Source organism: Alosa pseudoharengus, unplaced genomic scaffold (assembly GCF_046254945.1).
Source record: "Alosa pseudoharengus isolate Yale_2024_CS ecotype anadromous, Long Island Sound unplaced genomic scaffold, YU_APseudo_1.1 YU_APseudo_1.1_scf_1, whole genome shotgun sequence".
NCBI lineage: Eukaryota > Metazoa > Chordata > Actinopteri > Clupeiformes > Clupeidae > Alosa > Alosa pseudoharengus.
Window position 1 is genome coordinate 32637167 of NW_027468564.1, and position 23464 is coordinate 32660630.

Here is a 23464-nt window from a genome sequence, read left to right on the forward strand (position 1 = left end):
GTCATTTTTGTGTGTGTGTGTAGGATGAACTCTTAATTTCCTTTCCACGTATCACCTGTGTATTTTCCCAGCACCTAAACGTGTGTTATTCAGTGTGCGCCAGACCACGTGTGTTAGAAAGACCTGGCCTAATCTTAGTCTTCCTATTGGCCCACGCTGAGGTTCCCCAATCCCTACCCTTGTCCATGTGGTTCCCTTTCTTTTCTTTCATTTCTTTTTCTTTTATCTGGTGACTAACCAACTGCCTTGTGAGCCTATTTATTAATAAAGATTATATTTTTATACTTTCACCAACTGTGACGACAACATTATTTGAGTTCCCCTTGCTCAGATAAATTATACCTTTCAAAGGGTGGCGTAGTCAGCTTGCCCTGTTTTTGAATATTCAAAGACATAACAGATAGAGGATTTCAGCTTTCAAAACCTTCCCCTGAAACAGTCAGAAAGCAGACTCCACCTTCTACACCTGTGTTCTGCCAAACTACTTGGTCATTTATTGCAATATGATGGATAGAGTAATAGTGTTTTTTTTATAGTATTGTACAGGTAATCCACCTTATAACTGACCTCAGTGTCTCCAGTTTGCATTGAGGATCTCTTAGTCCCACACAGAGCTGTTCCACTCCTTCATCTTGTAGGTCATTGTCACTCATGTCCAGTTCTCTCAAATATGAAGGTGTCTTTTGCAGCACTGATGCCATGCTTGTACAGCTTGGCTTGATGAGGTTGCAGTGATTTACCCTTTTTAGAAAAAAATACATGAATTAAAAAAATTAAATAAAAAGGTAACAATAATGTTTCAAAGTTTACCAAGCAAACCCAAAGGCAATCTCTAACGATAACATTTAGTCCACAACACAGCCTCTGTTTAGCCTGCCCTGCTATAGCACTTGGCTAGATCAGAATATAACCGGATGACATACTGTATCCTAAAAACTCAGCACTCACATTTTCCGAAGCCGAATATATTTCTGATATAGTTTGCACCAGCATCGCTCGAGTTTGAGTTGTGTCAACACTTGTGTGACCATGCAAGCAACAGTCTTACAATGTAAGTTGATTGTCTAAAGTAGGCTATATGTTAGCAAAGTTTTATTGTTTGCAAACCAGCTTGGGTGATTGTTTATAACTCTCTCAATGTTAGCCGAGTGTATATAGATAGCCCAAGTTAACTGTCACCCCAAAAACAAAAGCCCACTGCTCAGTTAGCAATGTTTTAATGCTGGCAAACAGCACACATTGACTTTTCTTTACATCTCTTGTCAGTGTGTTAGTTCCCTTGGCCTTTGGAATTAAAATAGCCGCACATCATCACATACCCTTCACCATACCTAGAGATTGGCATTTTTTTATTTCAGTTAGCCTATTAGCTGGTTTGATTTGGCAAAGAAAACTTTATCAGGATGCATAGTATCCTGGATCCATGAACTAACTGGCCTTTAAAAATAAAAATCTGCCTGCCTCTATGGGAATTTAACATGGGGGAGGGGGTCTGTATTTTAATGATGAACATTTATTTATTTATGATACATTATTCATTTTCAAAGAAAATTGGTGTCCTTAAAGGTTGGATTTTTATTTCTCTTTTTAGTCAACTTTAGCATGGGGGTGTAAACTTATGCAACCCACTGTATATAGTATATACTGTATACGGCTCTGGTTCCGAAGCTTCCGTTAGTCAAATTTTGCCAGTGGGTTTTCCCAAAGTTTGAGCGTGTATTGAAGGGAGTTTGACAAGTCAATGTGGAACAGTGGCGGTGGAGGGTAATTAGCTTGCTAACTTGCTAACATTAGATAGGATAGTTGGCTCACACAACATTTCAGATGTTTTTTTGTGTTACAAAAACAGGTATTTTAAAATGTACAGTGCCTATTTCTCGCTAACTTTCACAAAATCCAAACATTAAAAAGCCAGACAAATAATGTTGCTCTGCAAATATGGCCGTCTCGGACCATCTACTGAACTCTGTGCGCCATCTTGGTTGAATCTGGCAACCTGAAGGTGAAAAGACAACTAGCTGCATGATGCTGAGACAATCACATAACACCATGAACTTTACAGTAATGTTGTTTAAAAAAGCATAGATGAGGAGACAATAGAAAATAGAAATGATGCAATTCAGGTTAGGAGAAGAACAGCATATGATTTTTATGGGATAGTTGTGGCATCATGCCTGGCTGTGTTGGGTCAAATTCCCTTTTTTTAGTTCGGTACATGGTTAAATGGCTCATTACATGGCGAATGAAGACTCTCTCCCCCGCCCCTACTGCCTGTAGGAAGAATATACCATTTGCAAGTTCGGTGTATCCCATAGATATTAGAAAGCTAGATAGCGCATTGTCCATCGAATTCTATTAGGTAGCATCGTAAACGCGGCCGCCATATTGCTGGGGGCAACACCTTTACTGTCTATGGGCAACACAATCAGAGACCCCTGTCTGATTTCCAGTCATAGTCACATGTTCCTTCATTGGCCTCCAGTGATTGTGTAATAGACACTCTGAATAAGGTATGTTGTTTGCATCAATGTATAGTTAGAAGTGGATGCTATTCGTACCCTCGTGTATATAGTAGAGGGAGTATATGCTACATGTCGCATGTTCTGATTTTGTTTACTATATGTTAATGTATGCTACTGTGTCCCCTTCTTTTCCTATGGAACATGGAGTGATGTGTGAAAAAGATTATCTCTCTATAGGGCTGCAATGATTAATCGATTAGTTGTTGACTATTCTATATTCGAAGACATAACAAATTATTTAAGTTTGGGGATGAAACAACAAGGAGAATTACAACTGACCTCAGTGTCTCCAGCTTGCATTGTGGATCTCTTAATCCCACACAGAGCAGCTCCACTCCCTCATCCTGCAGGTCATTGCCACTCATGTCCAGTTCTCTCAGTTGGGAAGGTGTCCTTTGCACCACTGATGCCAACAACTGACCACTCATTTTGGAGAGGTGACACAAATTTAGCCTGTTTGAAATCAAGATTATGTTATCATTATGTCTCAGTTGTACACACAATTCAAACATGTTTATTCAGTCTCATACACACTGAAACAAACAGTTGAAATATTGCCATCTCAGCCAGTACATCAGAAGGTTTTTCTTTTTTTTAATTATCATGGTAATTTGAAATACCAAGGCTTTACCCACCAAACTCTCCTTGAGACTTTCACTACCGGAATCATTCTGCAGAGCCCTTCCTCTGATCTCTGATATCTCTTTAGATCAAACTCCTCCAAGTCCTCAGTTGACATCAGCAGCACATAAGCCAGAGCTGAACACTGAGCTGGAGTCAGGTTCTTCTCCTCATCTGCTGAGTTTATGTACCTGGGTAACAAATTAGACACAATCACAACACAACACAATCTTCCTACTATTCCTGAGAATTCAACAAGACAAGTTAAGACATGTCAAAGTTAACAGTATCTGCATTGTATCTCTATACTTAAAATCATATTTCAGAACAACCACACATACAAAAGAAGCAATTGTGCTGACTGAATAGAATGACTGCTGACTGTTATTCGTTCCACAACTTGTTATTTTGTAGTGAACAGTACCAAAAGGAAAATAATGTAATGCACATTGAACATGATGTAGGAATTACCCTTCTTGTGGATTTCATCATACATATTGGGTACCTATTTAGTGCCAATTCATCTTAAACAAAAATAATGAAAAAACAACGCTACATAATGCAATAGTAGGTGTTAAGGGTATGTACCAATCTTAAGGGTATGTACCAATCTTTATCTAATGGTATGTACCAATCTTGTACCAATCTTTATCTAATTGTCTCTATCTGTTTGTCAGAGTCAGTTTGTAATTAACATCTGTCTTTCATTTTTACAATATCTAGTCAGGTACATTACCCTTGTTGCTGACATTTCATTATTGCAGATATGCAGATATGGTACACTGTATCTCTCAGAGTTGGCTTAAACACAGATGAATACAATGCAAATGGAGGTCCTTAGCAATGTTCCCTCTTCAATGTAAAACAATTTGAGTGCCTTGATAAAGCATTACATAAAATGAAAGTTGTTCTTGTTATTTTCAATCCCTTGATATAGATTAGGTTGTCCTACTACAGTGGTTTACTAAATTCTCCACAATTTTCTTTTCCTAAAAAATTGCATAATCATGTGGGGATCTACACAAACAGGCACACATAGCTGCATCACATCCACACAACACCTAGGATCACATGATGTCTTGAAGTCACATGACTAATTAGGAAGTGATAAGTGTTTGCTGGCTGCAAGTCAGATTCTCTTTGTGCTGGTGCTGGACACTATTGTGCGAGTTGGGCTCCCTTTTCATGCAGGTACTGTTGGTCATGGTAGAGCATGTTTAATCACTGCCATTTGAATTTTAATACTTATTTATTTCATTTTATCAGGGTAATTTCTAGAAGGTTGTGTCTGCTCTTCACGGAGGACACGGGCTTCTGCATGGAGTTTTAACATTTGTGATCACCTCATTGTGACCTGAGCTGCTGGGCTGCATTGGTAAATTTCTTAATATGCACATTTCTTAATATCCATTGAATGTTTTATACCTACTTTTGAACATGTCTTAAACTACTTTCTCTGTCCGTAGCAACAGAACATTCACCTTTTTTTGCCCTCATGTGTCAATGAGCTGTGGACAGTTGAGCATATTGAAAAGTAGGCCTATATTTTCTAGCTATGTTTGAGTGGACTATGCTATGTTGTTTAATGAGGCTGGCAACTAACATGCTTGTTCTCTCCTGAAAAGGGACCAGGCCAGCCACTGTTTTCCTGTAATTAGTATGCATTTCTTTATTGTGTTTGTTTGTTTGTTTGGTTATCTGTGACTCTGCCTCTGGGCCTACCACCCATGTGCCCCATTCATAGTAGCATTGTACATTAACTAGTGGTGCTATTGATGCTGGTGGTCCTCCTCCCTAACTATGTCTTCTGCTTAGGCTATCCCTGTACAAGGCCGGATCCACACTGATGCTTTGCCCCTTCTTGCCAAGGGACCACATTGGGAGACACTGTCTTGGTGTGTACTATAACTACAACACGGTGTGATATTTTGTAGTGGTATCTAAAGACCTTAAGTGTGTAGTGTTTGCTGCAACAGAACACATGTAATATTTTGTAGTGGTATCTGAACATCTTGAGTGTGTAGTGCTTGCTGTGTTGCATGCTTTGTCTGGTGTTGGGGTGCTGTCTCCTGTTTTTTTCTGTCTCACCAGGGTCCTCCTGAGCAGGGGTTTTGCATTGGCTGATCCGACCTTCTTAGACTGAGGAAAAATCCACCAGTTGATTATAGCAGTATTTTAAGATCGATCCTGATAACTTTTCTACACCTTTTGTACTAATTTGTAATAAATTTGAGATACATTTGCATATCTGCCTCTTGTCAACTGTCCCTTTGCGGGGAACATGCAGAACTAGCCACACTACATTCAGGGAAAGATTTGTGGGTCCTCCTGCCCATCATCAGGGGGTGGCGTAGTCAGACTGTGAAGAAGGTATACCGCTTGACGGGTACCACATTTTGGCGTAGCCGGCAGGATTGTAACCGAGGCATTGATATTTTGTTTTGTTTGTATTGTATTGTTTTGTTTGTATATTCTTGATTTTTAAAATAGAAACAGTGGCTGGCTCTGGACAACAGAAGACTACAAGTGGACGGCCAAGACTAAACACGATGGGAACCAACGGCCAGTAACTACTACTTCTCAACTGAAGTGTTTTTGTTACTGTATGTCTTGTGCATCGTTCCATATTCTCTTCTGTGGTAGTGAGGCTGTTAAACTGGTAAAATGAGTGAGGTGGAGGAACATGTGCCTGAGGAACTTCTGACTCTTCGGGAGGAAGTGCAGAGATTACGAGTGGCTAATGAACAACTTCAGAGAGGAAGAGGTGCCAGCGCAGGTACCTCTGGTAATGGCATTACTACTGGTGGGACAGCCCCCAGTGGCGATTTGAACTCACCAAATTTTCCTGGTCCACAACTTAGACCAGAACGGTTTGTTTATATTCAAAGAGAGAGAAAGTGTCCCCACTTCTCCGGCTCAAAATCTAAATCTGATATATTGATTTATGATTGGATAGAAAATATTGAGTCATGCGTGAGGGATAGGAATATGAGCGCTAGGGAGAAGGCCCTCTTCCTTTATGATCATTTGGAAGGAGAAGCAAAAGCTGAAATCAGATTCCGCTCGTTAGCTGAGCGGGAGAATCCGGACACCATCTTAAACATTTTAAAAGAAGTTTATGGTTCCTCCTCCTCCTTTGTCAGCCTGCAAAGACAATTCTTTGACAGAAAACAGAAAGATGGGGAGTCTTTAAAAGAATTTTCTCACTCTTTGTGGGCTCTAATTGAAGAAATCAAGCGTGCTTACCCTAATAGGTTGGCAGACCCAGATATATTAGTCAGAGATCAGTTCATGGAGCATGTACGTGATGTTTCCTTAAGACGAGAGCTAAAGAGCATTGTGCGACAAAATCCGGCTGTTGCTTTTATAGCACTACGGCATGAAGCAATTAGATGGATGGAGGAGGGTGAGCGCCCCTCCGGACAAACTCGAGCCGGGCTTCACCACTGTGGGGTGGATCTAAATGTTGAAGGGGCTTGTCATGCAGTGGGGGTGGAAAAAGGGTTGGAAGTTTCTGTCCTGCAGGAACAACTTAACCAACAGCAGTCACAGATTAATAAAATCCTACAGAGTCTGTCTAAAATAGAATCTGTGTTAAATCAGCCTACTTCTCGTCCTCATAACCCCAATTACCAGTTTACCCCAGAAGGTCAACCCATTTGTCTCCGGTGTCGTAAGCCTGGACACGTCCTCCGTCAGTGTCGACAGGGGCCGAGGCAGCGAACAGCCAGTCTACCTAATGTCCAGCCTGAGGAAAATCCTGCAGTTACAGGACAGTCAGGTATGCATCGCATTGATCCTAGCACTGTGACAAACAATCCTAGTCCCTCTAATCAGGTCTTGCCCCCTTCAAAGGAGTCAATCTCACTTGTAGGTAAATGCCCTGTAGTGGAGGTAAAGATGGGGGGTGTTAAAGTAAAGTGTTTACTGGACACTGGTTCTATGGTGACAACAATCACAGAGTCTCTTTTTAAGGAAGTCTTTCAACATTGGGGAGCACCTAGGCTCAAGTCATGTGGGTGGTTGGCTTTAAAAGCTGCCAATGGTTTAGATATCCCCTATGTTGGATATCTAGAGTTGGATATCCAGGTATTGGGTAGAACCTTTTCAGGACGGGGGGTTTTGGTGGTGAAGGATGCCCCTGGCACATTACAACAACATTCCGTTCCTGGGTTGTTAGGAATGAATGTGATTTCTCAGTGTTATAGGGAGTTATTTGCACAACAGGGTGAGGATTTATTTGCTTCTCTATCTGCTGTTAAGGCAGAGGCCTGTTGGGAGTCTGCTCTCCGCTACTGTCGCCGCCAAGATGTGTGCCATTTAACTCATGAGGGTCGGGTGCGGGTCCTAGAAAGGGGTGGGGAATTCATACCAGCTGGGTCACTTAAGTTTATTAAGGTCACCTGCCCAAAGGTCCCACATACGCCACCTGCCACAATGCTGTTGGAACCTGGAGGCTCAGATCTCGCCCCAGGTTTGCTGTTGTCCCCGTCGTTACTCAGTGTTACCAATGGTGTGACATATGTTCCTGTAGTTAATGTAGGAGCCACTGGTGCTGTAGTCCACTCAAAGCAGGTGTTGGGGATGTTACACTCCGTAGTTGACATTCAGGCAGAGCAGGTGAAGTTTGAAGGAGAGAATGGTGATGTTGCCCTAGTTAATATACATGCTGCTGGGGGGGCGCCTGCCTCCATCTCAGAAGTCCTTGCAGCTTTACACTGGTCAGAACTTTCACCTGAAGAGAACGGCCAAGCAAAACGGCTGTTAGAGAAGTATAGCGATGTCTTTGCTAAATATGATGGAGATCTGGGTTGCACTAATGAGATTGTACATGAGATACCTCTTTTAGATGACGCCCCAGTCCGACAAAGATATAGGAGAATACCCCCTACACAATGGCAGGCTGTAAAGGACCACATCAAACAGCTTCTGGATAGCAAAGTGATCAGGGAGAGTAGCAGCCCTTACGCATCACCCATTGTCCTGGTGCAAAAGAAAACTGGAGAGCTACGGATGTGTGTTGATTACCGTCAACTTAACGCCAAGACAAGAAAGGATGCTTACCCATTACCTCGTATTGAGGAGTCGTTGGACGCCTTGTCAGGTGCCCAGTGGTTCTCAACTCTGGACTTGGCTAGTGGCTATAATCAAGTTGCTGTTGCTGAGAGAGATAAGCCAAAAACTGCATTCTGTACCCCTTTCGGCCTTTTTGAATTTGAAAGGATGCCATTTGGGTTATGTAACGCTCCCGGAACTTTTCAGAGGCTCATGGAGCGAATATTTGGTGATCAGAGCTTTCACTCAGTTCTTTTATTTTTGGATGATGTCATAATCTTTTCTTCTTCTGTGGCCCAGCACTTGCAGAGACTGGAGATGGTCCTCAGCCGACTCCAACAGAAAGGGCTTAAGGCAAAGCTGAGTAAGTGCCACTTTTTCAAGAGGGAAGTGCAGTACTTGGGACATCGAGTGTCCAAAGAAGGTGTGGCCACTGATCCAGAAAAGGTATCTGCTGTGAGTAACTGGAGGAGGCCTTGTGATGTGACCGAAGTCCGATCATTTCTTGGATTTTGCAGCTATTACCGTCGCTTTGTTAAGGGGTTTGCCCAGTTAGCAGCTCCACTTCACCAACTAGTGGCAGATGTAATTAAAACTGCAAAGATGAGTAGGACCAGGCCAGCTGCAGTCCTACCCAGTATGTGGACTGAAAAATGTGAGAGAAGTTTCACTGAGTTGAAGAGGATGTTTACAAGTGCTCCCATTTTAGCATTCGCTGATTTCACCAAGCCCTTTGTCTTGGAGATAGACGCTAGCCACCAAGGGCTAGGGGCAGTCCTGTCCCAGGAGAAGGAGGGAAAATTGAGACCAGTGTCATATGCTAGTCGCTCATTGCGTGGTTCAGAGCGTAACATGGAGAATTATAGCTCCATGAAGCTGGAGTTCTTAGCATTAAAATGGGCAGTTTCAGAAAAATTCCGAGAGTATTTGCTTGGCAGCAAATGTACGGTTTACACTGATAATAACCCTTTAAGCCATTTTCAGACCCTGAAGCTGGGGGCTACTGAACAAAGATGGGTTGCCCAGTTGGCAGCGTTCGACTTCACTGTACACTATCGACCAGGAAAAAATAATGCTAACGCTGACTCTCTCTCCCGCCAGTACAGCACCCAGGCAGAGACCACAGATCTGGAGACTGACCAGCTGAGAGTTCAACCTTACCAGCCACTCATCCCCGACAGAGCTGAGGGAGCCATATCTCACCAAATTGGAGTCCTTCCAAGTCGATCCAATGCTGAACTGGCGATGTTGCAGGAGGCAGATCCTGTTTTGAAAGACTTTCTGTTGTTTTGGAGACTAGGAAGGCCTCCCAGCAAGGAACAGCGGGCCGAACTCACCAAGGAGGTACAACGTCTCCTCCGGCAGTGGGATCGTATCCTGGAGAAGGATGGCCTGCTGTACCGGAAGACAACTGCCCCTCATGGAGAGCTATACACCCAACTGCTCCTGCCCCAGTGTCTTCACCAAGAGCTTCTCCGGGGTCTCCATGACCAACACGGACATCAAGGAGTACGGCGAACTACTGACCTAGTGAGGCAACGGTGTTATTGGCCAGGGATGGGAGCGGAAATTGAGAAGTACTGTCAGAACTGCCAACGCTGTGTGCTGTCTAAAGCTGTCCAGCCCAAAGTCAAGACTTACCAGGGGGTTCTGATGGCTGGTCAGCCATTAGAAGTACTTGCTATAGACTTTACCCTGCTTGAGTCTGCAATAGATGGTAAGGAAAATGTATTGGTCATGACAGACGTTTTCTCAAAGTACACACAGGCAATCCCCACCAAAGATCAAAGCGCCAGTACAGTGGCGAAGATCCTAGTTGACTGTTGGTTCAACCGCTTCGGAGTGCCTAAACGGATACATTCCGACCAAGGCAGAAACTTTGAGAGTGCACTTATCGCACAGTTGTGTCAGCTATATGGGATTGAAAAGTCTAGAACAACAGCATACCATCCCCAAGGGAATGGCCAATGCGAGAGATTTAACAGGACCCTCCATGACCTTCTCCGATCACTCACTACGGAAAAGAAAAGGGCGTGGCCAAAGTACATCTCCCAGTTGGTGTGGGCATACAACACCTCCACCCACCGCTCCACTGGTCATTCCCCTTACTCGTTGATGTTTGGCGTGCCACCTCGACTCCCCATTGACTTCCTTTTAGGGGCTAATGACACCGAGGAAACAAGCTCTTGGGATGAATGGGTCATACAGCATCAGGAACGGCTCCAGGTAACTCGTGAACTGGCCCGCAAGAACATGGAGGAGGCAGCAGATTACCGGCAGCGAAACCACAACCAACAGGTGTGTGATAAGGGTTTTACAGAGGGCCAATTGGTCTACTTAAAAGATCACCGCGGCCAAGGTCGTCGTAAAATCCAGGATGTATGGTCACCAACACTGTACAAAGTTGTCAGGACACCGACTGACCCGGGTGGGCCCTACACTGTAACATTGGCAGATGGAACTGGTAATGTCCGACAAGTCCACAGAACAGAGATTAGAGCATCGCAACTGGATACTATACCATCAGTACCAAAGGTCCCTCAGCCATCCACAAAGACTACTTACCCAGAAAGTAACTCAACTTGCAGTGAAGAAGAGATCCTTACCTGGATAGAAGAAGCAAGACCTACTCCAATAGCTGCTGTCACTCCAGGTCCACCACCAACAGCCCCCAATGAAGTTGAAGAAGAACCTGTGGGGGAGGATAGGGGCAGGGGCGATGATGATGATGATGATGATGATGACTATGATGATGGCAGTGAGGGGAACCCCCAACTTCAAGACAGGTCACCAGGTCTGAGACGCACCAGGCGGGCAACAGCTGGAAGACACAAGAATCCTCACAATCTGCCAAGGTCCACAGTATCAAGTGCCAATGTGGGGGTGGTAAGGGCTGCTGCATTCCTTGGGGCTGAGGTTTGATCGTCGGGGGCGACGACACCTTTTGGGAGGAGTGAGTGTGGGGATCTACACAAACAGGCACACATAGCTGCATCACATCCACACAACACCTAGGATCACATGATGTCTTGAAGTCACATGACTAATTAGGAAGTGATAAGTGTTTGCTGGCTGCAAGTCAGATTCTCTTTGTGCTGGTGCTGGACACTATTGTGCGAGTTGGGCTCCCTTTTCATGCAGGTACTGTTGGTCATGGTAGAGCATGTTTAATCACTGCCATTTGAATTTTAATACTTATTTATTTCATTTTATCAGGGTAATTTCTAGAAGGTTGTGTCTGCTCTTCACGGAGGACACGGGCTTCTGCATGGAGTTTTAACATTTGTGATCACCTCATTGTGACCTGAGCTGCTGGGCTGCATTGGTAAATTTCTTAATATGCACATTTCTTAATATCCATTGAATGTTTTATACCTACTTTTGAACATGTCTTAAACTACTTTCTCTGTCCGTAGCAACAGAACATTCACCTTTTTTTGCCCTCATGTGTCAATGAGCTGTGGACAGTTGAGCATATTGAAAAGTAGGCCTATATTTTCTAGCTATGTTTGAGTGGACTATGCTATGTTGTTTAATGAGGCTGGCAACTAACATGCTTGTTCTCTCCTGAAAAGGGACCAGGCCAGCCACTGTTTTCCTGTAATTAGTATGCATTTCTTTATTGTGTTTGTTTGTTTGTTTGGTTATCTGTGACTCTGCCTCTGGGCCTACCACCCATGTGCCCCATTCATAGTAGCATTGTACATTAACTAGTGGTGCTATTGATGCTGGTGGTCCTCCTCCCTAACTATGTCTTCTGCTTAGGCTATCCCTGTACAAGGCCGGATCCACACTGATGCTTTGCCCCTTCTTGCCAAGGGACCACATTGGGAGACACTGTCTTGGTGTGTACTATAACTACAACACGGTGTGATATTTTGTAGTGGTATCTAAAGACCTTAAGTGTGTAGTGTTTGCTGCAACAGAACACATGTAATATTTTGTAGTGGTATCTGAACATCTTGAGTGTGTAGTGCTTGCTGTGTTGCATGCTTTGTCTGGTGTTGGGGTGCTGTCTCCTGTTTTTTTCTGTCTCACCAGGGTCCTCCTGAGCAGGGGTTTTGCATTGGCTGATCCGACCTTCTTAGACTGAGGAAAAATCCACCAGTTGATTATAGCAGTATTTTAAGATCGATCCTGATAACTTTTCTACACCTTTTGTACTAATTTGTAATAAATTTGAGATACATTTGCATATCTGCCTCTTGTCAACTGTCCCTTTGCGGGGAACATGCAGAACTAGCCACACTACATTCAGGGAAAGATTTGTGGGTCCTCCTGCCCATCATCAGGGGGTGGCGTAGTCAGACTGTGAAGAAGGTATACCGCTTGACGGGTACCACAATCAGTTTGGTGAAAAATTGCCCTTGTCAGCTTAAATGTAACTCTAAGGGTGCGAATTTGGCAACGATATCTCCTGAAATGTATAGGGATCAAATCAGTCAAGTTTTGTATGTGTGTAGCACAATTTGAAACTGTATAACAAATATACAGTGAAAATTATTTGTACAAGTAATTGTCAATATTACAAATATGCACTTAGAAATCTATTCTATGGTATGTATCAGATTTGCAGCTTCAAATCATCCTACTATACAGTTAAAAATATTTTTCCATTACAAATGTATTCTACAGTTACAAATCAATGCTCTACATATGCACACTGTGGCCAGAGCAACTCAAACGCACAAAGTGGGCAGAATTAAGTCTAGGTTAATAAGGAGCGATTTCTCCCATTTGCGCCTAAATTGTGCGTAAGTCCTTTTTTACGCATTTCAGTTATGCACTTTTCAGTTACACACTTTTCAGTTACACACAGTTTAAGTTGATATTAAATCGTGGAATGTTTCTCATTGACCTTCTGAATGCCATTTAAATCCAGAAAGAACACAAACCAGTCTTTGATTTTGAAAACGTAAGCATGGTGAACTGAATAGCGAACGGCCTACAGTAAAATGGTGTCATCACATAGCCTAACAAAGAATTGACTTAACAGAATTTCACTTTTGCTTTGAGGTGTGTAGATTCATAATTTAAAAACTTGCTGTTAAGAAAGAAAGTTTCAATGGCAGCTGCTTCTCATAATATCAATTTATCTATATCTATGGGGGCAGCCGTGGCCTACTGGTTAGGGCTTCAGGCTTGGAACCGAAGGGCTGCCAGTTCGATCCCCAACCAGTACGAAAAAATGGTGGCGGTGGAAGTGGTTGAGCAGTGCTCTCCCATGCCCACATCCATGGCTGAAGTGCCCTTGAGCAAGGCACCTAGCCCCTCACTGCTCCCCGAGGACCACTGTAGCAAGGCAGCTCACTGCTCCAGGTTAGTGTGTGCTTCACCTCACTGTGTGTTCACTTTGTGCTCTGTGTGTTCACTAATCACGGATGGGATAAATGCCAAATTCCTTGTATACGCAAGTAAACTTGGCTTAGAAACCTGATTTACATTTTTACATTTACATATGCTAACGAAGCTGTAGACCTGCAGTTTTGAATACAGTAGAGAAACTGGCATAATAATACCAGCCTCCATTACAAACGAATCAAGAGACAGGAGAATGCTAAACTATGCTGCTCGGCAATAGTGCAGACGTCTGTGCCAATATATGGATGACTTCGGTCAAGTTGGAAAGAAATGGACAGATTCGAACAAAGTATGTTCAAAGTATGTTATGACGTCACATCAAGTTAAAACTGAAGATGCACAGTCGGTAAGCTCCAATATCCAAAGTGGGTGATTATAAGGGTTTTCACTATTTAACAATGTAACCTCATGGATATGGTAATGTTGGGAAATATGCCACCGTATGACATGAAAATGATGAAAAACATGAAGCCGTATCAGCATATTAAGCATCAAATTTGATACTATAATGTTCATTTGTAACATTCTGTGTAACCTACATGTATTTAGAATTAGGCCTACTGCTGACATCGAGCAATATGCTGTTTCACCTTGTAGTGGCGCTCGACCTTAATACAGACTTTGGGAGCGTGTAGCTGGAAAGGTGCTTAAGTCAGTGGCAGAATGCGCGCAAGAGTTGTATACATATGAAACGCCCAGATTTTGGGGTTGCTCCTCCCAAAACACTTAACTCCCTCCACCGCTCGTATATGACAGATTTAAGTGAAGGGGAGAATTTGTGCAGGCTGAAAAGCGCTTAGTTACGCGCTTTTATTGACTTACGCACCCTTACGCACATGGGAGAATTAGCCCCTATGATAGTAAGTACCTTGGTAGTGTCACTGCCAAATGTGAGTCCGTAGATTTGAGTTGCGCATGCACTTATTGTTACATATCACATTTTTAATTTTGGAAAATTAAAAAATAAGGGCATATTGGGTAGCTCTTACTGTAATGTGCCGAAATGCGACCGAATATCAACACCCTATTTCTATATCGTTTATGTGTGACTCAAATATGGTTGACTCACATTTGGCAGTGACGTTACCATGGAAGATGCGTCATAGTTAGCAAATATGCTTTTGGGAAATGGGCCCCAGGCTGTTACTTTGTTAAATCAAAAGCTTACCTAGCGCTTTCTCGTAAAATCATTTGAATTAATTTCAGAACAGGACGTCTCATCTTGAAAACAAGCAAATTTGTCTGCCAGTGCGTTAAGCAAATTCATCCTAAAAACATGCAAATTTGTCTGCCAGTGCGTTGAGTAAATTTGTCTTAATAAGACTCCTTAAAAAAGGTCAAAGGGGCCTATCTTGCTGATCAGAAACGCATGGTCAGTGACAAAAAGCTTAAATACATTTATGGGTGTGTCCAGTCCACATTTGGGGTTGTTTGGTTATCAAACGTTGGGCGCTTGGCGCAAAAAGGTTGTTCTTATGTTTCTTAATTAGTCATGGGTGTGTTTTCGGTGTAACCGGAAGTCCCGGGTGTGTTTTTGGGGCAGCTGTGGCCTACTGGTTAGCGCTTCGGACTTGTAACTGGAGGGTTGCCGGTTCGAACCCCGACCAGTAGGCACGGCTGAAGTGCCCTTGAGCAAGGCACCTAAGCCCTCACTGCTCCCCGAGCGCCGCTGTTGTAGCAGGCAGCTCACTGCGCTGAGATTAGTGTGTGCTTCACCTCACTGTGTGTTCACTGTGTGCTGAGTGTGTTTCACTAATTCACGGATTGGGATAAATGCAGAGACCAAATTTCCTTCACGGGATCAAAAGAGTATATATACTTATATAATATCCTTTAAACAAAGAGAATGACATCTGTCATTCCCTTTTACAGCAAGCAGCGTGACTTCAAACAGTGTATTGGTATTTTGATAGTCAGACTTCACCGTGGTGTGAAGGGGTTACCATTGAAAACATAGCCTGAAAAAAGCAACACTAACCCCAATAATGTTCGAATGACTGAATAAAAAACCTAAGGATATTTATTCTGCAGAGGAGTTGCTGCTTTCATCTCGTGACAGTGCGTCTTCAGCTTCATATGCACCTTTCGCTATTGACCGGGTTTTTCTTGGTCAGTGGCGTATTGCTTTTTAGATGGTGTAAGATAGTGACTTTTGGATCATGCACCAGACCACACCTTGTTGTTAATTGCCACACCCCTGGGCACATTGTTTAATAAAAGTGTAGCGCATGGCGAAAAATCCGTCACTGACTCGGTGTAAGATAATCTTTGCGTTGTGCTTTGCGCCGCATTTCAGATTGGCAAAATAGAGCCAATTAAGTCAAAATGATCTTTCGAGAGAGCACTAGGTAAGTCTCTTCATTCTAAAAACAATACCAAATAGATTGTTGATATTAATATAAGATTAATAACACTTGGTTAGATTAAATTTTTTGCAGTGTGACTATGACATTGATCACCCTCAAAAAGAAGATTAGCATGCAAGTCACCATAATGGAGAAGATAATGGACAACAGAAAACACCCTGTTGATGACTGAATGAGTGATGTGTAACCCGGTCAAACTCCATGACCAGACTCTACTCCTCATTTAGACCAACATATGACAGGAGTTAGTAAACAGAATATCATTATGTCTATGTCTAATGTTATTATTTATATTAGTTACCTGTTGATTTCATCAACCAGTGTGTTGTTCCCAAGCTCGTTTAAACAGTGGAAGAGGTTGATGGTCCGTTCTGATGAGATGTCTTCCTTGATCTTCTCTTTGATGTATCTGACTGTTTTGTTGATGCTGTCTTCTCTGACATGTAGATGTGGCAGTATAACATCCAGTGGGGAATGGACATCAGGCTCCAACATTGGAGCCAGTCCAAGTAGGAAGCGCAGAAAAAGATCCAAATGTCCATTAGGGCTCTGCAGGGCCTTGTGCACAGCAAATCTGTAAAGGTCAAACATTGAGTTCTTGAATATCCATCTGATCTTCTCCTTCAATGTCTTGACTAGGGGGCTGGTCCAGTGAGTTGCATTTTTGTTAACAACATAAAGAGCTGCCAAGAATTCCTGTACGCTTAAGTGCACAAAGCTGAATATCTTCTCTCCAGTTGTAGCACTTGCCACGTTGAAGATCTGTGTACAAACTCCAGCCCTCAATGCTCCAGAAGTAACATCAATTCTACACTTTTTCAAATCCTTCTCATAGAAGATCAGGGTGCCTTTCTCCAGATGTTTGAATGCCAGTTTCCCAAGCTTAATGAGGAACTGCCCTTTTTCTTCTGCACTCATCTTCTCATCATAGTATTTGCCATTCATTCTTTTGATCTGAGAGACACTATACAGTGTGTACATTTCTGTTAAGGTTTTGGCCCCTCCTCTTTTGCTCTCATCACTCAGTATTTCATCTTGCACACTTGCTATGATATGGCAGAATACTGGTATGTGACACATGATGTGGAGGCTTCTGTTCTTCTTGATATGATCAGTGAGACTCTTGGCCTTTTCTGGATTCCTGATGTTCTTCTGAAAGAACTTGATTATCTGGTCATCATTGAATCCTCGCACCTCTGTCACCAAATTGAAGCACTCATCTGGGATCAGACTGGCTGCTGCTGGTCTGGTTGTAACCCAGATGAGTGCCGAGGGCAGAAGCATGCCTTTAATGAGACTTGTTATGAGAATGTCGAGTGATATTTCTATGTCAGGCTCAGAGATCCACTCATTAAAGTCCAACTGGAATCTGCTCTCATCCAAACCGTCAAAGACAAAGAGAATTTTGCATCCGCAGAACTCAGGGAAATGTTTCAAATCTTTGAGACCAGGGTAGAGTAACGCAAGAAGACCCAAAAGGCTGTATTGTTCTTCTTTCTTCAAGTTCAGCTCTCGAAATAAAAGAACAAAAACAAAGTCTATGTCTTGATTTGACTTGTCCTCAGCCCAGTCCATGACAAACTTCTGCACTGCAACAGTTTTCCCCACACCAGCAATTCCCAAAGTCAAAACTTTTATGGCAGAGTTGGCTGGGAATATGTTTGCCAGCTTGATTTGTTCATCTACAGAGCTTGGTCTAGCCCCGATTTGTCTCATGTCAATTGCTGCCACTTCGTGTTCACTGCTGACTCCTCCAGTGCGGCCCTTTACGATGTAAAGATCAGTGTACATGTCTTGCACAGTGCACTTTTTAGAATCTTGATGTACAGTAGAAAACCTGTTTTTTAGATGGATCTGAAGCTTCTGTTTTAGTGATGATTTTGTAACTGTCGGTGCCGCATCTTATGAAGACAAATAATAAAAATGAAAAACATTGGTAAGATGAGGAAATAATTGCTATTTATATACTGCATATGAAACCTTCATCTTAAAGGAGAATTTACAACAATGTTTCACATAGACATAGAGGTCACCGAGTACTGTCGGTACAAGTAAAAAAGCACTGTAGCTACCTGGCTACTCTAGGTGTTGGCTGCAGCAACTAGAGCTATAGTAGGTAGCACCAATTATTTTTCAGGACAGTACTCGGGAGAGGGCGCTGCTAATGTGGCAACCTGCAGCGGGTGTTTGCGCGCTGTCTTGTGAGTGTCTGTGTTGTGTGTGACTGTGACGGGATCACCAACGAATGGAGATCCTCTATCTGCTGGCAATACTTTTGATCCTGGATATCCTGGGCGTCTAGTCCCATTCAGCCAAAATCCAGTACACCCGGGAATTTCTCTTGGGCCTTCAATGAATGCAGCAAGCCCCTGATTTCTCTATGGAGTATCTACTCTCCGGCAAGTCTATCCCTGTGGCGGTAATTTTATCACTAATTATCTTATGTGGTGACACACGTGTGATGGATAAGGTGATATTTAGAGTGATATTTATGAATGATCAGCTGAGCAGGTGTATGCTCTATTTATATGCTTGAGCCACTGCTGAATGACATTTGCCTGAGGAAGACCCAGCCGGGTCGAAACGTTGCAGCACTTAATAAATGTATGGGGGTCATTCCACGTCAATTCAACCAGGGCCCTCGCACTTATGTCTCAAAAGATTCTAAAAAATTACCAGGTGTACCTATCTTACCAAGGAGACACACTGTAAAATTACTTTTATTTAAGATCAATACTTTCCAAGATACAGCCAGTTTTACAGGACCAGTTTTTTTCTTTTTTTTTGTCAAAATTCACAAGCCCACAGCGCAAGAACTAAACCATGTAGGAGGCTCACATTTTGCATGCTGGTACATAGTATGTAGCAAAATCGTCACGTTTGGTCTGGATGATCCTGCATGGTCATTGCTGTCCCTCAAAGTTGATCAAAATGTTATTGGAGTTTTTGGCTGGGCTCTGTTTAGGCCTTCAGAAGACATATTGGTACTCAACATAGGCTCTTGATTTATTTTCCTTACTGAGATAAGTAGAAACACTCTCACAAAAAGCAATGAACAAAAAAGAAATCCCTTCAGGGTCTGAACAGCAGACCTCACAAGTCAAATTGGAGAATAAAGAAAGACATGTTAAAAATATATTTGAATATTCCCACAAGGTGTTTGGGTGCTCTGAAAATGAGAACCAAAATGATTTTTCAGACTTGTGAGGTCTGCTGTTCAGACCCTGAAGGGATTTCTTTTTTGTTCATTGCTTTTTGTGAGAGTGTTTCTACTTATCTCAATAAGGAAAATAAATCAAGAGCATATGTTGATTACAAATATATCTTCTGAAGGCCAGAAGAGCCCAGCCAAAAACTCCAATAACATTGTGATCAAATTTGAGGGACTTTGCTACATACTATTTCTATTTATGTACCAGCATGCAAAATTTGAGCCTCCTACATGGTTTAGTTCTTGCTCTATGGGCTTGTGAACTTTGACAAAAAAAAAGAGGCCGAACAAAATCAACACCCCCTCCCCCCGTAAAACTGGCTGTATCTTGGAAAGTATTGATCTCACATAAAATACATTTTAGAGTGTGTTTCCTGGGTAACATAGGTACACCTGGTAATTTTTTTTACCTAAGTGCGTGCCCTGGTTGAATTGACGTGGAATGATCCATGGGAGTTTTAGCAGAGTGCGGGCATTTAATTCCTTTTGAGTTCTAGTTCCATTTGCCCTGCACCTCACCGGTGGGGATATGCTCACTACTACAACTACTCTATGCAGTCTTTAAGGAATAAAATGGACTAGCTGCAAGACAACGTTTGACATTTACTCGAATTCAGAGATGCCTGTGTCATGGCGTTTACTGAGACTTGAGAAGGTGATAAAGCAGGTGATTCAGGTACAGATGCAGGGGTCCCTAGACCCCCTGCAGTTTGCATATAGAGGAGGTAGAGGTGTGGAGGATGCCACTCTGACCCTGATGAACAGTCTGTATCACCACCTTGAGAGCCCCATGTCCCACAAGAGATTTTTCCTCCACTTTTAATACTATAGTATACAGCCACATCTGCTTGCTGAGAAACTCTGAATTTAAACTTAATGGATGGATTTTAGATTTTGTGACAGACAGATCATAGTGTGTAAGAGTCAGTGGTGTCCTTTTGTGATAAGCTACACTCATCCATCATTTGCTGATGACTCATAATTAGTCTGCTAAAAGGGGGGGGGGGTCTAGATAATGGGCCAGTTCTTAATAACTTTGTGACATGGTGCAAGGAGTCTTTTCTTGAACTGAATGTGTCCAAATCCAAGGACATGGTAATTGATTTTAGGAAGTCTGCACCTACTCCCAAGCCTACAAAGATAGAGGGAATGGAGGTGGAACTGGTGGAGAATTATAAATACCTGGGCACTGTGCAGGACAATAAGTGCTAAATGCTTCCAGACTAATGCAGAAGCTATTCAGAAGAAGGTTCAACAGCGTCTCTATTTGTTTTTAGAAAAAAATAACTCTTTAAATGTGTGCACCAAAATGATGATATTGTTTTATAGACCTTTCATTGAATCAGTCCTGTCCTTTTCTATAGTGGTATGCTTTCACTGAATCAGTCCTGTCCTTTTCTATAGTACTATGGTTTGGCAACCATAACCTTGCTGATAGAAACAAGCTGGGTCGGCTTGTCAGTGTAGCTGGCAAGGTTATAGGGGTGAATCAAACTCCGCTCAATGACCTGTATGGCCATCATGTCCTTAAGAAGGCTCGGGCAATACTGGACTTTGCTGACCACCCCCTCTATAAGGAGTGTGTGCTTCTTCCTTCAGGTAGAAGATACAAAGTTCCCAGTCACAGGGCTAAAATATACAAATTTCCCTTTGTATGTGCTGCCATTAACATGCTGAATTTGCACAGATGATGTCACTACTGCACTTTACTGCTCTATTTGCACACTGGTCTTCTGGACTACTGCTCATCTTGGCCTCGTCATGTGAACTTGCACTGTACTGTGTCCTGGCCGTTGTCTGTGTTCTGTGTTGTATTTGTCTCCATTGTTATTTATTTCATGGTCTGTTTGTGTTGTGTGTCTTTTAATACTTGTGTGTAACCTAATTCCCCCCTAGTGGGACAATAAATGTGACTTGACTTGACTTGAGTACTCGGTGACCTTGAGAAACTTTAGCTGAGATAACAGAATTATCCAAAATATGTAACATGGATTGGTATAAACAAACTGATAGTTGATATGCTGATGGACACAGTTGTCAAACAGCTGATGTAAGGTCATTACCTTGTCCGTGTTGCACTGCTGGACTTGTAGCTGAATGCTGAAGATCCTCCACCAGAAGAGGGTCATGAAACTTAAGAGCCTTATAAAACTTATCTTGGGCCACAGCTCCTTTCTTCTCCAGCATGGTTATAAGAACATGGTTCTGCTCTTGGGGGGTTGATTTGCTCTGCACCTGTTCCCTCTCTAGACGAGAGAGGACACTGCAACGCTCCAGGTCAATCAGAAGAGGTGCAAGGACACCAAGACGCATCTCTAGCTCCCCCTTGTGTTTCCTGAAGAACTCTTGGCCTGATTTAAAAAACAATAATATTATAAGAAAAAAGTTATGTGATTTGTTTGATAGTGTCCTCTCCATGTATGACTACAGTCTGAAAGGACTGGTAGCTACTCTGTAAATGATCATAGACATTGGAATGAATGAATACATACCCTGCCTTTCCAGTGCAAAACTGGCCATAGCTGTGATACTTAAGGCTGTGAAAACATCATGTCAGAAACACATAGCAAAACAGAGAAGTTAGAGTGTTTCCAAACTGTTGAGGGCTGTGTGTGTGTCATATTACTCAGCAGTGTATGCTTCATTCCCTCTGAGGAATATGTTGCAGTGCCTCAAATATCCGGCAGGAGATTTCACTTTATTTCTGTTGGTTTCTATAGCCTGTCCATGCCCTCCTAGATCTCCTTTCAGGGCGTTACTAGTCTGGAACACCATGGGCTGTATTTTGGGTCACCAGCGCATGGCGTAAAGTTCGTTATTCACCGGCGCGAAGTTGAATTCGTTATTTTGCACCTTTATTTTTTAAGCATTGCGCCCAGGGGTGTGGCAATTAACAACCTAGGGAGGGACCTGGCGCGTTGTCTAAAAATCGCTATCATACACCACCTAAATCTGGTCAGAAGTCAATGGCGAGTTGTTCATATGCTATTTTAAGAGCGCATGTCAACAGTCATATTGGCAGGTGCACGCACCATCCTTCTATCATTCATGAACGCACACCAGCGCACGTCCATGCAAAGCATTACAAATTGCACGATTACAATGGTAAACATAATTAGAATAAAGATATTACGAAATACTGTACATCTCATGATGAGTAGTTATTCACCATCGTTTGCAAATTGGTAATGACGGTTAAAAGTGATTAGGGGAGAGGAGAGAGACACGTATGGAGCACAGCTGAAGACGCACTGTCACGAGATATAGGCAACTCCTCTGCAGGATAAATGTTGTTTTATTCAGTCATTTGAGCAACATTAGGGTAAGTGTTGCTTTTTCCAGCCTATGTTTTCGATGGTAACCCATTGTCAGTCAATAGTGAAAGTAACTGCATATAACTGTCTTGTCGTTGACTGACTCCTTGGTGAAGTTAGTTTCACTTTGCCAATGAGTTCAAATAATAGACGAGTGCAAATGCGTGAAGGCTATGCTAGGTTTTAGTAAAGCATGGTTTAAGAATGACTATTCCATACGGTCTCGCAAGCAGCCTCCTTCAAATGCGCCGTTGAATGCCAAAATACCGATGCATTTATTTGTCATATCGCGCGTTGCGCCGTTAAAGGGAATGACAGATGTCATTCTCATTGGTTTAAAATGATGTTACGCCCCAAACACACCCATATGACTGATTAAAAGACCTAGGAACACCTTGTTACGCCATGCGCTCCACTTTTGAGAACGAAACCCCTCCCAATGTGAGCTGGACATCCTACTAAATTTGAATAGACTTTTGACGAGTGACGATGCACTTTAGAATGTCATGATAGGGCCCCATAACTCACTAACATGTCCATTGGTCCTCAGAAGACCGGCCAAGACCAGCCAATCAGTAAGAGAGAATGACACTATAGTTTCGAAATCAAAAGTGGCTGTGGTAAACGGTAGCAGGAACACGTGCAAACATCACAAAATTGCAGTCAGAAGAATGTGTACATTTATTTACAGCAAAGGAAGGCCTACATTGTTTCCTGACATCTGATGGTGCTTATTGTCAGTCTGTCAAGTTAAAGAAGCCCTATGCAACAATTTTAGCAAAAATGACTATTTATGCAGGTTGAGAGTCGTTTTGATGGTTCTACAACACTTTCTGGGTTGTTTGGTGGGTGCTTCGTCTCCCTCTATCGCTTCTCCGTGGAAAAAACGAATATGCAACTTTCTGAACCCGGACCGGGTAAATCCGGATGTGACTCAGTGGAAGTATCCAATCGCGCCTCGAAAATTTAGTCAGATTGTAGTTTCTAAGAAGACTGCAAAATGGATGCCGACTT

At 42.7% G+C, this 23464-nt stretch overlaps 1 protein-coding gene and 1 long non-coding RNA gene across 4 annotated transcripts in view; one reads left to right on the forward strand and one right to left on the reverse strand.

Moving 5' to 3' along the window:
* LOC143125457 (NACHT, LRR and PYD domains-containing protein 12-like) overlaps positions 1 to 23464 on the reverse strand; it is a 40651-nt gene that overhangs the window by 15394 nt on the left and 1793 nt on the right. For both annotated transcript variants that reach the window (XM_076286955.1, XM_076286964.1), the window contains exons 2-7: positions 21629 to 21673; positions 21200 to 21487; positions 16227 to 17826; positions 3158 to 3334; positions 2802 to 2975; positions 568 to 741 (exon numbers count right to left, since the gene is read on the reverse strand). In XM_076286955.1, coding sequence (XP_076143070.1) covers positions 568 to 741; positions 2802 to 2975; positions 3158 to 3334; positions 16227 to 17826; positions 21200 to 21487; positions 21629 to 21656 — 2441 coding nt within the window. In that variant the 5' untranslated portion in view covers positions 21657 to 21673. The remainder of the gene's footprint in view (positions 1 to 567; positions 742 to 2801; positions 2976 to 3157; positions 3335 to 16226; positions 17827 to 21199; positions 21488 to 21628; positions 21674 to 23464) is intronic.
* LOC143125766 (uncharacterized) lies at positions 4184 to 12495 on the forward strand. 2 transcript variants are annotated; one of them, XR_012987315.1, is made up of 6 exons: positions 4184 to 4334; positions 4410 to 4518; positions 4610 to 4677; positions 4959 to 6924; positions 11415 to 11523; positions 11615 to 12495. It is a non-coding gene; the product is annotated as an uncharacterized LOC143125766 (long non-coding RNA). The 2 variants fall into 2 exon arrangements; XR_012987314.1 differs by having other exon boundaries at positions 4610 to 6924.